The sequence below is a fragment of the Eucyclogobius newberryi genome, unplaced genomic scaffold (assembly GCF_026437365.1).
Source record: "Eucyclogobius newberryi isolate DKJ021-1_F unplaced genomic scaffold, fEucNew1.0.hap1 SCAF_7, whole genome shotgun sequence".
Taxonomy (NCBI): Eukaryota; Metazoa; Chordata; class Actinopteri; order Gobiiformes; family Gobiidae; genus Eucyclogobius; species Eucyclogobius newberryi.
Genome location: NW_027316389.1, coordinates 35,498,292 through 35,513,863, shown reverse-complemented (window position 1 = coordinate 35,513,863; position 15,572 = coordinate 35,498,292). Strand labels below are relative to the sequence as shown.

General features: G+C 41.2%; 1 protein-coding gene across 2 annotated transcripts; it reads left to right on the top strand.

The window, feature by feature from the left end:
* The first annotated feature begins 681 nt into the window (after nt 1–681).
* On the top strand, nt 682–15,254 carry LOC140348632 (cadherin-99C). Of its 2 annotated transcripts, XM_072434626.1 has the most exons (17): nt 682–830; nt 2,083–2,205; nt 2,283–2,497; nt 4,542–4,598; nt 4,683–4,775; nt 4,895–4,981; nt 5,049–5,159; nt 5,236–5,406; nt 5,761–5,851; nt 5,935–6,041; nt 6,729–6,929; nt 7,009–7,140; nt 9,110–9,188; nt 12,107–12,297; nt 12,387–12,407; nt 14,330–14,703; nt 14,737–15,254. In XM_072434626.1, exons 2-17 carry the CDS (start codon nt 2,085–2,087, stop codon nt 15,014–15,016), a joined length of 2,331 nt encoding a protein of 776 aa, XP_072290727.1. In that variant the 5' UTR covers nt 682–830; nt 2,083–2,084; the 3' UTR covers nt 15,017–15,254. The 2 variants fall into 2 exon arrangements, with proteins under 2 accessions (XP_072290727.1, XP_072290726.1); XM_072434625.1 differs by having other exon boundaries at nt 14,330–15,254.
* The last annotated feature ends 318 nt before the right edge of the window (nt 15,255–15,572 follow it).

The window sequence follows — 15,572 nt, the reverse complement described above, 5'->3', positions numbered from 1 at the left end:
CTGAGAAGTAAATTGTCCCTGTGGTTTAAACGTTCTAATTCCTGAGCTGAACTCTGCTGACATCTTGTGGCCAACTCCAACAGTCAACTTCGTGGATTTTCTAACATCTAAGATCCATCTACCCATCGGATCTAACCCCAGGTCAAGGCGTCCAAGGGAATTTTGTGGAGAAATGATCATGCATATTCTCCACTGTGTAAGGAGAATACCTCTGAACTGAGGTCATGTAGCCTCTTGAGTAAGCAGAACAAGGCTAATCTTGAGCCGTTGAGCAGCTGTGACTTGATAAATCCTTGTCAAGAAACATTAGTAGGGCGCCAGGGTAATTTAGTTAATTCCTTTAGGCTAGCTGTAGCAACCAAAATTCTGTGACATTCACCAGCACTCCATCAAATAAGAATAAAAAGCACTAAAGGCTACACAATGTCATAATACAACAAATTAAACAGTGGTACCTAATAACATATTCAGGTAAGTATAAGTGACAGCTTATGTTTTTATCTGTGTCCAATGCGCAATGGAGGTCAGGCTTGTTCGAATGAGGTAAATCTTGACGCACGTGAATCCCGCGGCTGACATCACAGTGTGTTTCCCCCCCTCAGCCTCAGATTATCCCCGGAACGAGTGCCCGCCGTAAGCCGCAGTGCCGTGCAGACCTGTGCAGGGCGGACCTGCTTTTAATTGCGAGGGGATTACTGACACACTTTGACGTTTGTTTCCGAGGAGCCTTGGAAGAAAGTTCCAGTTGTCATATGTCTCTGTCTATCAGCTGTCACCGGAGGAGGAGAGGCTATGGAGAGTGTGGGGGCAAACTGCGGAGGATTTGACAGGTCAGTCTGCTAAAGAATAATGCAAACAAATATATTATAGATAACTCTGTAAGTCATTTCTCACTGCAGCCTAGAGGTGGGCGATTGAGCCTTTTGGAAAATGTATTTAACTGATTGTTTTAGAGATGTGCAAAATTTATGTCCGAGAATGAGAATATCAAGTTGGCCCATATCTATAATTAAATTTATTCAAATTGACCGCAAAAAGAGGCAGAAATGTCCAGTGTTAATCTCCTAAACAAATATATAAAATTATATTTCTTCCCTTTTTCTATTAATTCTAAACTCTTCTTATTAGTCTAAATTATTTTTATGATTTTGTGTGCTATCATGATTTTCCCCTTTCCCCAGGTCACCTTTGTAAAGGTTTAATACATAAATACATTGTATGGTCTATTCACATTTTGTGCTTCACTTAACATTTTTGTCATTACTTCTCATCCCTAGAATAGCTTATTGCGTATTAGAAAGAGTGGCCATCGTGACACACCATCACAAAACCTAAATTTGGCATGGGGAAAAAATTAGGATATTGTTTAATTATGTTCCATAAGCAGTGTTTGTATTATTATGACCAAGTGCAACCATATTTGGATTATTGTGGATAGGCAAAATCTGTTTTTTTTCAAATAGGTAGATGGAGTGTTTATTTTATTTACAGACAAATCAATGTGTGTTTGTGTCCTCCTTTGGGTTAGTCATTATTTAGAAAAACCTTACCATGGTTTTGTCTTGTTTTAGACTATGTTTAATCCTAATTTAGGCCTGTTATAGTCCGGGTTTAGATCTGGTACTGGAAATAGTGGTGGGAGATATAGAAAATGTTATATTATCTGCTTTATTATATATTCAAGTATATTTATCATAAGAAATTACAGGAAATGTAGCAAATTAATGATAAAGATAATATGAACAAAAAATGTCTCATATAATCTCCCAAACAAGAGTATAAAGTGATGTTGCATGTATATTTTTTGTGGTTAATTTTATGTAATATATTTATTCCGTTCACGTTTTGTGTGATACTTAAACATTACAGGCACATTTTCGCATATTCTGATGCATTGTTAGAATATCACTGAATATTGTTATTAAGATAATGTCATTACCGCCAACATCTACTGGGAAAGCCACATCGTGGTAATTGACGTGAACAGTTTGAGAATCATTGGGCTGAATGAAATATTATGTGTATAATGGGACACATTCAGCACAGTTTTTGCATTCTACTCTCTTTTTCTTTCGATCACAGATATGGCCCCTGAGGTTGAACGTAGACAAGAAATGGCCCACACTCAAATACTACTGCATGTTTTGAGGGCCAAGAGCCACATCTTTGCCTTTCTTCTCTTACTGCAGAGTCCATGGGCACTTGGTAAAGTTTTTCACATTATGTTTTATGTTTACTGTGATCAGCCGGTTATCTCTACAGTCACAGTATGGTTCTTGCAGGCACGTCAGGCTGGGGGGGCTGTCTGGATGGCCAGGACGTGTTCGCTGCAGTGAGCGAGAACAGCCCCCCACTCATCCTCTCCCCGGAGCTCTTTGGGGACTGGACCGAAGACAGCTTCTCCTGGATTGTGCGTGGAAGGGATGCATACTGGTTCTTTTTAGACGGAACAAACCTCTGGCTCAACACATCTGCAGAAAAAGTTTTGGACCGAGAGGTAAACCATGTAGATAAAAGCAGAGACTAAAATAATGACTTATAATAAAACTGTAAGTGATAGTATAAAGATACATTTAGATAGTACACTATTTTTTTATAGTATTAACCTTACCCTCCAATATCTGTAAATATTTGAATACATGTTGTTGTCGGTCCTAGGAACTCACAATTTAAAGGACACACATTACACAAGATTTTCTTTTTTGGGCTTTGAACCATGTTATAACTTTCTTCCCACATCAGAAACAGTTCTGTTTGATTCATTCACACTTGTTTCATGAATCTTGTTTAGCAAGTCTTCTTCCTTCTTAGCCTTGAAAAACACTATTTTTCAGTCCATAAATCATCACATTTGTATCCAGACTCGTTCTGAGCATGCTGTCATAATGTGTTTATTACATTAGCATGTCGCTCTGTGCCATTTAGGTTTGTTTCTTCTATCTCCACTTTGTAATTCCCTATACTGCCAGTACATGGAGCTCTAACTTCTGGGAAACGCCTGACTGATAAGAAGCTAAGGTCTAAAATATGAGCTGCCAAAGCAAAGCATGTTATTTACAAATAATACATAATATGTGTCCTGTTGTATAAAAGCACATGATGATTTTGAATGACTTATTAGACTTAATTATGATTTTAGTTTTTTTTTAATAAAACTAATTCAAAAATATAAAATAACACTTTTCCCTTGAGTAATCCCATAATATTATCCTGCATTTAAGACACATAGGGTTAAAAATTGTCAGAAACATTTTTCAAGAATCAAAACAAACTACACAAAAATTGAAATGCTCAGAAGATGTCATCTATAGTACAATGTGACTTGTAATAACAACCCAAATCCGAACTCCTACAACTTTGTTATTGTTAAAAAAATATGTAAATGTTACATGACCTATGTATTCCCAACCCTTTTTTTCACGGGAGTGTCTACAGAGCCGCGGTGCGCGGCCGAAACTGCATGGGTTTTTTGTGCCGCGGCTCCTGAAACTGATGGGCTATTTGACCGCGGCGGGTTAAGGTTAGGGTTAAGGTTAGGGTTAAGGTTAGGGTTAAGGTTAGGGTTAAGGTTAGGGTTAAGGTTAGGGTTAAGGTTAGGGTCAGGGTCAGGGTTAGGGTTAGGGTTAGGGTTAAGGTTAGGGTTAGGGTTAAGGTTAAGGTTAGGGTTAAGGTTAGGGTTAGGGTTAAGGTTAGGGTTAGGGTTAGGGTTAGGGTTAAGGTTAGGGTTAAGGTTAAGGTTAGGGTTAAGGTTAGGGTTAGGGTTAGGGTTAGGGTTAAGGTTAGGGTTAAGGTTAAGGTTAGGGTTAGGGTTAGGGTTAAGGTTAGGGTCAGGGTCAGGGTTAGGGTTAGGGTTAGGGTTAGGGTTAGGGTTAAGGTTAGGGTTAGGGTTAGGGTTAAGGTTAAGGTTAGGGTTAAGGTTAAGGTTAGGGTTAGGGTTAGGGTTAGGGTTAAGGTTAAGGTTAGGGTTAAGGTTAAGGTTAGGGTTAAGGTTAAGGTTAAGGTTAGGGTTAGGGTTAAGGTTAGGGTTAAGGTTAAGGTTAGGGTTAAGGTTAGGGTTAAGGTTAGGGTTAGGGTTAAGGTTAGGGTTAGGGTTAGGGTTAAGGTTAGGGTTAGGGTTAGGGTTAAGGTTAGGGTTAAGGTTAGGGTTAAGGTTAGGGTTAGGGTTAGGGTTAGCCATGAGGCTATATGGCCGTGCCGCGGCTCCTGAAACTGCTGGGTTATTTGACTGCGCCGCGGCTCTGCAGCCACGGCCTTTTTTCACAAGCCTTCGTGGCTTTTAAACTCTATATTTTCATCTTTATCTTTTACACACAGATGTTTGAATTCAATGTTCTCACTGGACAAATTTAGCCTAAACCGTCCTTTGCACTTGTCTTTGAAATCTCGCCCAGCCCTTATTTCCAGATTCAAATGGATCAATCTCAAGTTTTGATTCAATTTTGTTTTGTCCTGAAATATTTCTCATTGATATGGAGCATACATTCTGTATGTTGGAGTTTCTAGGACTAACGTCTCATACATTTTTTACTTCTTGTTCTTAGACAGAGGGTGCTGTTTTAATGGCAGAGTTGGTATGTTATGAGCAGGACACACTTCAGGTACATCATGCAATACCTTTTACCCAGAATTCCCCAGTACACTCTCCCAGACCATGACGGACCTGCTCTGTGCTGTGTTTACAGAGCGTTTACAGGATTGTGGTGGAAATCCTCAATGAAAACGACAACAGCCCAGTGTTTGTGGACGGCCCTGTGCAATCTGCTGTCATCAGTGAGGTACAATATCGGTCAAGTGAAGTCCTCCTCCTTGTTCTCTGTACTCTGAGTGTACATTACATAGTTTTCTCAGCACTTCTCAACCTTGAGTGTAAATACATTTTTTTCTGCATTTCTAGTTGACTCCTGTGAACACAGTTGTTTTCAAGGTCAAAGCAACAGACGCGGATAACGACAAGATTATGTACACTATCGAACAGACATCAGTAAGTTGTAATCAATGTGATTAAAATGATGAAGCACTATCATTAATAGTTTTGATTATTTCTGCAGCCTGACGCAGACTACTTCAAATTGGTTCTCCCATATAGCGGAGACGTAGTCCTGGCCAAGCCTTTAGACTACGAGAGCAAGACTTTACTCAGGGTGGTCGTGCATGCCTCTGTAAAATTCTTTATGGAATATTTGGACATGTTTGCATACTGTAATTGAGTTAGAATGACAGAGTTTGTTGTTGCAGGAGGTGACCACAGTTGAGCAGCACAGAACCAGTACTCATGTCTCAATCACAGTCCAAGACGGAGATGATCAGTACCCTCAATTCATGCCCTGTACCGTCCTGTACGAGGAGGCGGGTGCTCGGGTTTGCGTCAACCCCACCTACACGGCTAATGTCACTGAGGGACAGCAGGTATCCAAACTACATACTATACATTCATTATAAATTGACCAGTTACACACTTATAGACACTTATTTGTATGCAAGTACACTTTCCGACTAGTGTAATAAGGAGTTATTCCTAAACCAATTATGTTCTGATGTCAAGATTATGTGTTTAATCAAAAATCTTGATTATTCCGGTCAGAATATAATTGCAAGAACCAAATAAATAATAATCACTGAATAATTTCAATTATTACTATCACCATCTAAAAAGCACATAACCCTGTGTGTGTTAATGTCCACTGTCTTTGAAGCTATATCTGCATATGTTTAGGAATCAAAACTTTAGAACACTTTGTAACAATAACATGTTCCGTCCAGGATGTAGTGTTGAGCTTCTCTCCAGGCCCCATATACGCAGTGGACGGGGACAGCGGCTTGAGCGCCTCTATCAGTTATGGCATCCTCACAGGTGTAGTACATATATATTACATACAGCAGTGGAAACACTCTCTATAACACACTTCCATGTTAATGTGCGTACTTGTGTACTAGGGAACGCTGACGGACATTTCCTGCTCAACAGACACACTGGAGAAATGTCTTTAACTCAGGGCTTCTCTGACAGACTCACCACTCCAACACTCCACCTTCAGGTCATGGTAAGAACTACACACACCTTTGCAGTGGTGGAGAAGTACTCCACCACTACTACTCGAGAGAAACAATACTCGAGTAAAAGTATTACATCAAAAACTCTACTTAAGACACATTTTATGCTAAATTTACTTTTTTGAGCTTTAAAACCTGTTCTAACATTGTTCCATCATAAAAAAAGAGTAGCATTTAGCTTCAATCATGCTATTTTTCTGAATCCTGGATAGAAAGTCCTCTCCCTCCGAGCCTCAATTACTCTGTTCTGAATCTCCTCGATAACTGATGTTTTCTGAGAATCTCGTCGGCTGTTTTTTAAGTCCAATTACATTTTTCCTGTCTTATCATGATCAGTTCAAATCCGTCCGGAGACCTGGAAGTGAGAGGCTAGCTTTAAACCTGCGTTGGCAGTAGATGGCACCAAAAAAGTCCCAGGGGACACGACACAGGTCCAATTTTGTTATAAACCTTTTTTATTTCATTCCAAAACATGAGATGCCAAACTAAACATACTCAAGAGCATGCTTAAAGGCTAATAACCATAATAACCATATACATGTAAATATGAATATAGAATTTGACAGCAGCGTTGCCTTGAAGGCAAAAGTACTGTGCGCACTTTTGCTTTTGTACTTTCTTCCAACCACTGACTCCTTGTTTAACATGTTAACAATATTATTGCAATATTTTTAAAGGCTTTCCAGGACAATGACCCCAGGAAGTACTCTGTTGCTGAGGTAAAGGTGAACGTTTTGGCTCATAACCAGTTTCCACCAGTGTTTGAGAAGTCTGAGTATCCAGGCTTTGTGACGATGGGACATGGTGCTGCCGCTCTGGTTCACACATATGGCAACAGAGAGCTTGTGTTTACCGTCACAGACAAGGACTTCAACCAGGTGTGGAAAAGACTCATTCGTACAATATTTACACTGAATTTAGTGTTTATTTAGTATTTTCTTCATTGTACGTTTGCAGAGCACCAACCCCATGATCGTTTTCAATTTGAGTCCTTCGTCTAACCACAGAGAGCTGTACACAGTCACCAAAGAAGGACTTGTAATTGCCAAGACGAGTCATCTCAACCCCAGAGAGAAACATGTCATCCAGGTTAGCACCTTCAGAATATGTGGACAAGTACAATATGACTCCACATTTTATTTATCAACACAATAGATACACTGGTTAGGATTGGTCAATTCTCTCAGACATACACATTTTTTGTCAATGTCATATTTAAATACAAATCTAATAAATAGTAATCATAGAGATTAAAAATAATAAAATAGTGGACAAGTCAAAAACAATGACCAGTACTCTATAGTTTATGGACAGTAATGATTCAGACAAGTATACAGAACAGGAAAGTGCTCAATTCCGCAATTCCACCAAAATATAGATCCATTCATCCCAGACATTGTTATTACATTTACAAATACCACAATTTCTTTTGAGAGTGATAGTCCACTTTTTTTATTCAATTCACTTTATATTTTGCAACTCTCAAAATCACAACAGCAGTTGCCTTGATTGGCTATAATGAAACGGTCATTAGACCTCAGGCAGTTGAGAAGCATCTGGGTCTACAGGTCAGGGTCGCGAGATTGGACATCTAAGGCGCAGTCGTCACTGCAGTTTCAGTGCTGTGGTGAGCTTTGAACCCTGACTGGAAAGCTTCAAATAAACCATTGTCCTGTAGGTGGTGACACAGCTGTTTAACTACAACCCTTTCAAGGAATTTGGAGGCAAAGGGAAGATTTGAAATTTGTCTATGGTTTACCAACAGGTTAGTATCAAGATTAGGCTTCTTTTTCAATAGTGGTTTAATGACTGCATGTTTAAAGGACTGTCGGACATAACCACTTTCTAATTGAGTTATTTATTGTATTAATAATAACTATAATTAGGTGGAGAATATCTTGGAGGAGTCTTCTTGGAATCAGGTCTAGGATACAAGTTCAGGTTTTAGAGGACATAAAGGCTGAAGTTATCTCTGCTTAATCAACAGCAGTGAACCTTTCTAGTGTTTCTGATGGATTTATATGGGACACTAGCTTTACAATTTGGGCTTGCTCAGTGCTTATAGTGGGAGTATCTTTATTTAATTTATCTCATATTATTGTTGTGATTTTGTTACCATTAGCAGAAGTTAAACTGCAGCGCACAAGCAGGTTCACAGAAAGCAGAGAGATAGCAGTTGTGTTATTCAATTTAGTTTCCCTCTTCTGAGAGAAACTAAATTGAAAATAACAATCAACTGTCGAATGTCAAACATCATCCAAACGCAGGGCGCAGCCATGTTGGATTTGCTAACTCGGATAAACTATAAAACGGAATATGGAAAATCCCACCTCTGAGGATGACTGGAATGCAGCATCTCTTTTTCAATCCCAGAGGCCCAAATCAGACCGTAAACAATTTTTTTGTTGAGTTTTAAAATAAACAATTTCAAAACAATATACATTTTATCAACTAAAACTATAGACTAAAAATAAATAAAAAACTTCAGTCAAAAAGATAAGACCAAAATTAAATTAAAATTTCCCCTGATACAAAATATTTATCTCCTGGGTGCCTCCCTGGGGAGGTTTTTCGGGCATGTCCCACTGGGAAGAGGCCCCGGGGAAGACCCAGGACACGCTGGAGGGACTTTATTTCTTGGCTGGCCTGGGAAAGCCTCTGGATCCCCCCGGAAGAGTTGGAGGAAGTGTCTGGGGAAGGGAAGTCTGGGAGTCCCTGCTTAGACCTCTGCCCCCGCGACCCGTCCCTGGATAAGTGGAAGAAGATGTCATGGAGCAGTGGAAGGTCTCTATAAAACTGCAAAGATTGTCAGAATCAAAGATAGAGGAGATTCATTGAACCTTGGGGCAACAAATGTGTAATATGTTCCCATGGGAAAAGTGTTTATGTGAATGAATAGTCATAGAGGTGGAAGAGGCCATTGGCACAAAAGACAGAATTCCAGCTCCAAGGCAGCTTGGACTAGAAAGCCGAGTGTGACTGAGGAGGGAATGAACATTGCAATGTAAAGTGCTTTGGGTGCGCTACATAAAAGCTGTGTGTCTACTGTTTGGTAAAGGTGAGAGCTGTGGACCAGGAGTCAGGAGAGTCTGCCTTCACCACTGTCACTGTGGAGGTGTTAGCTGAAGGACAAGCAGGTTTGTGGGCTTTTGTTTGTCATTATTCAGCAAAATGGGACTTTTCCAGCTCCAAATCAAGGGCTGAGAATAGGGGGCGCAATAGAGTAAATTTGTTACTGTATTTATTTCCAATCAGACCATAAAAACGCATTAGTGAGTGAAATATGAGCTCTGTAGATCAATTCCAATAGGCGTGACTTGTCCTTGTAAAAACAGAAAATTAAGGCTTTTTTGAGGGCGTGTTACGTGGAGACCGTAAAGAATATCAACATTCTTTTGAATATTTATTAAATTTCAATGTCTTTAGATGCAAAAGGTGTTGTTTTGAGCTCGATCGGACAATAAACCTAGGACAAGTACGATTTTGAAAAAAAAAAGTCAAGCGTGGCGGTACCACTTTGATTCGACATGGCTGACTTCCTGTTTATCATAGAGCGATGCTGCCAGGTGCGTTTTACTCCTCAAAGGTAGCTCTATCACTGTCCCAAGTCTCGTGCCTAGGCCAAAGATTAAGAGTTTCATGTTTTTTCTTTTTTGAACTAGTCAGCACTGTTGCGACGGGCGTTCTCGCAACATCCATTTCGGGCCGAGCCGATCGCGTCTATGCCCCCATGTGTGACATTCATCATGTTAGGGGGTCAAAAATGCCAGAGTTGTGGCAAAATTTTACCATGCAAAACAATAATGATAAGAAACCATGGCAAGAACAAAGACTCGTCGCATTCCATTCCATGGAATGGCTCGAGCCAATAAACTAACAAATGTATTTGTACAAAAAATATATTTGAATATTGATTGATATTTGAGTTTTATTTGAAAGTGGGCAGGGAGTGCTCGCCGGTGGTGCAGTGCAAGCCTCGAAATAACGGGTCGGACACAGTCAATGACCGACGGACAAATCATTTTTGACCAACTCAAAATAAAGTCTCCGGAACGACGCAAATTTTTCGGCGCGTGTGATCCCATTTTGAATTTTCGAATGGCCCATTCACTCCGCGGCATCAAAGCGTCCAGTTTACATTCAAAGTCTATGTGGACGCGTGTTTTTGCGGCGTGAATCCTTCGTTTGGACCGTCGGACACAACATGTCGGGCGCGTTGCGTCGGACACTTTGGAAGCGCCACCAGAGCGGCCAGATTTTTGAATCTGGCTCAGCGAGTCAACAAGACTGAATAAACGCGCTGAACGACCGTTCAGTCAGCGTGAGTAGTTTTTTTTAATGCATTTTTTATCTTAGGCAAAGCAAGGGGCCCCACCGCTGACGGCGCTGCAGCGCAAAGCACTCGCTCAGTGCAGAGCCCAAAGAAGAGCCACGGAACGCACAAGCTCAAAGGAGGAGAGAGGGCGAGGGAGGGGAGGGAAAGAGAGAAGAGCAGACAGGTAGTTCCAGAGCGTAATCTTGCCTGTAAATGCTTTTTTATACTTCACAAATCTGTTTGTTGTTGGCGTGAGCCAAAGGAAAGTTTCAAGCCCCTCCCCCGAGCGTTACCATGGAGATCATCTCATTACTAAATTATATAATGCTTAAAAGAACTACAATGAGGGGCGAATAAAATCCATCCATTTTCTACCGCTTGTTCCCTTTCGGGGTCACGGGTGACTGGAGCCTATCCCAGTGACTTCGGGCCTTAGGCGGGGTACATCCTGGACAGTGGCCAACTCGTCGCAGGGCCAACACAGAGACTTAGACATTACAGACAGCCATTCACTCTTAGTTTAGAGCCAATTTAGAGTCATCAATTTTGCCTAACACATCCATGTCTTTGAACGGTGGGAGGAAGCCGGAGAACCCGGAGAGAACCCACGGTAACACGGGGAGAACATGCAGAAAAAAATATATAAATAAATGTTTCCTTACTTTTTTCTGATAGTTGTGAATAATCGTAAAACGGGGATATTTCTCCTCATGATAATATTGACTAAATGAATATTGTGACAGCCTTAATAACGAAACAAACAAAAGTCACCCAAAAGCTAATAAGACGAGTAAATAATGAGGAAGCGTATGTAGCGCTTGGCTTTACTGTGACTGAGGTGGAGACGAGGAAAGACCACCGTGTCTACTGTGTCTTCAAATGTTGGCAGCGACAGCATGAAGCCAAATAAATTACGTTACAGGACGTCATTTAATGTTTGGTTTCTACCTCCGCTGCATTGCGGGTTCAATTCCCGACCTAGAAGATTTTTGAATGTCTCTTCCATCTTGCTCCCCATTTCACGCTACAGCTGTAGTGTCAAATAAAGTCTCCGGGACAGAAAAGCTAAAAAAATGAAAAAGCTGGGTAATTTTTCAAATTAAAAAGGAAATAAGACCAATATTTGAGGGTATAATGCTTGTTAGGCCAGACACTGTAGGTCAAGGGTGTCCAAACCTTTTTCACCAAGGGTCTCATTTTGAAACTTATACGTAACGGGGGCCGAATTTGCGATGAGCCTCCACACTTTTAATTAGACCTAGAACATTAACAATAGGTTGGTATATCAACAATATGCCTGAATTTTCCCAATTTGACAGTAAAAAGTACTACTTTTTGTTGTTTGGGCCAACAAAGCAGGAAGCTGGAGGGCAAACAAAAATTGGTCTGAGGGCCGCATTTGGCACCCGGGCCCTAGTTTGGACATGCCTGCTGTAGGTGAAAACAATTGAAAAGAGATTTGAGTTTTGCATCATTTACAAATAAGGTAATTTCATGTGTAAAATTTGCCAATATTAAAAATATATATATAAATGAATGTTTGATATATTGAATCTTATTTAGTATAAAAAATTAAGTTTTAACCCAAACTTAACTCAATCTAAGTCAAAATCTTATTTAGTTCAATCTTTTTGTCTCTATGGGGAAAAAATGCCTGTGGTACCAGAGTTTTGTTTGTGATTGTGAGTGTGAGCTAGACACAACACACTTTAGAATGACTTGATGCTTGTGTGTCTGCAGTGCCGCACAGTAAGTGGTCGGAGCAGCGCCTGAGTGGCTGTGTGGTGGGGAAGGTGTTCTTCCTCTGCCTGCTGGGGGCCACTCTGGGGCTGTGTGTGATGTACCTGAGCCTGTGGATCAGGAAGAGGCTCCAGGCCCACAGGGACCCATTGGAGAGGGGCAGCGTGGCTCAGGCCAAACACCCCAATGTGGTGAGACATGCGAGCACTAAAAAACCTCCAATCATTCATGTTTACGCAGAGTAACAGGAATGTGTGACAGTACTGCTTTGTGTCCTCAGAGTTTACGCTGGTTTCAACTGGTGAGTTCTTTTATTTATTTTTTTGTCTTATTATACAAATAACTGTTCATTGTCTTGATAAACAAATATATGGAATTAAAAGGTATACCTTTAAAATAAACATTAGGAATTATGGATTATTATTATTATTATTATTAAAGGTTACACACATTACTTGATGGAGCAGAGCTTATACTTGTAAAACAGCCTGTACATCTCTAGCTGTGGTGCAACTTTCATCCATCCATCCATCTTCTTCCGCTTATCGCGGGGGCAGCAGTTTAAGCAGGGACTCCCAAACTTCCCTCTCCCCAGACACTTCACCTAACTCCTCCGGGGGGATCCCGAGGCGTTCCCAGTCCAGCCGAGAGACATAGTCCTTCCAGCGTGTCCTGGGTCTTCAAGGGCCTTTTCCCGGTGGGACATGCCCGAAACAGCTCCCTTGGGAGGCGCCCAGGAGGCGAGCCACCTCAGCTGGCTCCTCTCAACGTGGAGGACCAGCGGCTCTACTCCGAGCTCCTCTCGTGTGACTGAGCTCCTCACCCTATCTCTAAGGGAGCGCCCAGCCACCCGGCGGAGGAAACTCATTTTGGGCGCTTTTATCCGCAATCTTGTCCCTTCGGTCATTACCTAAAGCTCATGACCATAGGTGAGGGTAGGAACATAGATTGACCGGTAAATCGAGAGCTTTGCCTTGCACCAATCCGCCTGTCAATCTCACGTTCCATCTTTCCCTCACTCGTGAACAAGACCCTGAGATACTTGAACTTCTCCACTTGGGGTCTCCCCACCCACCTGGAGAGGACAAGTAAATAAACCTTGAACCTTTTAGGCTCTATACTTAGATACAGTCTATCATTATAAGCTTGACTTTTTGTTATTATTTTTTTCATCAGAAATGTTTAAAGGTTGAATGGACAATTTTTTTGGCCCAAATCTGAGTCTTATTTCCTTGTGGCGTGGACAGCCGATTAGTCCTGCTACGTGTCAATCATAAAACGCACCTACCGCTCACCTGCAGCCGCGTGCGGCTCGTCCCCATGAGCAGCATGTTTCCATGTGTCTAAGCGCATGGATCTATCATAATATAGTTCCCTCAGTGTACGGGACAAAATGAAGACGGAGAAAGACTGTTCGAACTGACTCAGAAGAAGACGGAAATCTACGGGAGACAAGAGAGGCAATGCGCTCCGTTGCGCTAATAAACAAACGCACGTGTGTGTTGTATCAGTCCACACGGGGGAGTGCGCATGCGCACTTCCGCCTGCGTTCTCAAATCGCAGAAAAGTCGTCCATTGCGCCTTTAAGTATAAGAAACCAATACAATTTCACAGTAAATTATATAATAAAATATATCCCTCTATGGTTGTTGTAGCTATGTAATATTCATCAAAACCTGATACAAACTGATAAACACATATCATTAAACATATTAGTCTACACAAAAAGAAAAATGATCAATAGATAGACCTTTATTGTCCCCAAGTAGATAGTCCTGACCAAGCTGAGCTCAAGTTGTGGAGATGTGCCCGAGCGCTGTACGGCAGGAGCTCTCTGAATTTGACCCATTCTTCAATGCCACAGGGGCAAACTGTCTGGAGCAGAGAATGAATTTCCCTCAAAGGACTAATAAAGCATACCTTAAAAAGTTGTTTTCGCTTACACTGTCAATACATAATATACATAAGAAGACACAACACAAATCTACAACAAGCACCACAGCGAAACAAGCAAAACAAGCTTGGTTTGACTAAATTGCTCTCATAATGAACGTTGTAATTAATAGACAGAAGTCACTGTGGCAATAGAACAAATCAATTTGACTCATTAAATTAAGAAGGTTTTTTCCTAAAAACATGAGAAAATTACATAGGCAATTATGCTATGATGCTGACTATATGAAAAATAAACAAAACATTTCACTTTTCTTAAAATGTGCATAGGTGAGCCATGGAAGTGCCATAACCCAGATGGAGGACCTCCCATTCAGCGCTGATGATTGTGGGACCTCCAACCCGTCTTTCAGCTACTCTGACCAGGACAGCCCCTCCCAACCTGAACAGTCTTCTACCGACAACAACAAAGCTACTGAGTCTGCCCATGAAAACGCCACCGGCAGTAGTCAGGACACAGAAAGCTTAGAAACACTCCTGTGCCATACCCCTCTGCGCCTGTCGGAACACTTAAGCATTCTAGAATCCGCTTCTTCCAGCCCCTCCCCACCCTTATCTCCAGATCAGGTCATGAGCAGATGTTTAGCAGCGGCCGAAATTGATAAACCATTCTACAAAGTCCCCACACCTCCCAAACGCACTTTGTCTCCTCTGGTGTGTGCCAAACAAGCCAACAGTTCTCCTCCAACAAGTCCTGAGCAGAAGCCTGTGAAGGCCAGGCTCGTTCACATCCATTCATCTCCAAGTGATTCGTTGTGTAGAAGGAAAGAGGAGATGCCTGCAGAGGCAGAGCCGTCTACATCGCTGGATAATTTGGACCATTCGTCTCCTGATGGACTGGAGGAGGACGCGTTTTTTGAGGAAGAGAGGATGAGTCCAGATCTCCTGCCAGAGGATCGGGAGCTGCTGGATGTGATGGAGAAATGTTATCCTGTTATTGTGACCTTTAGGAAATAGGCTCTCATGACACAGGGATTGTATGAGTGAGACAGACTTGTTTCAATGGTTTGTGTTAATTTCTGTGTTTGCTCCTGGAATGCTCAAGTGTCTTGTTTTATTATGTGATTTGAATGTTTTCACCAAATGATTAGGTCGCAACACTAGTAACCGAAAACAATTGAATAAATTGATACATTTTTCATTTTAACTGTATACACTTTACTATTTTTATCAAAAGTATGTTGTAATACTGTTCTGACATCTGTTCTTTTTGCAAAATTGTTATCAAATACAAAATATGATCTTATTATTAATAATAATGTATTAGTCTTATTGTACACGTTTCCTCTTAAAAAGTAAAAGCTCAAAGTAAAGTAAGTTTCTGCCCTGGGGCAGACTGATGGAAACACCATGGGCCCCTCCCACCACCACCACCACCACCACCACCACTCAAACACAGCACATTCATACATAGAAATTGTGTCTTGCTGAAAGGCACAACAGTCCTTTTTATTTTGGATGAATACACTTTTCTTTTCTATGCAATTGTATTCCTTGTTTAGAATCTGAGTAG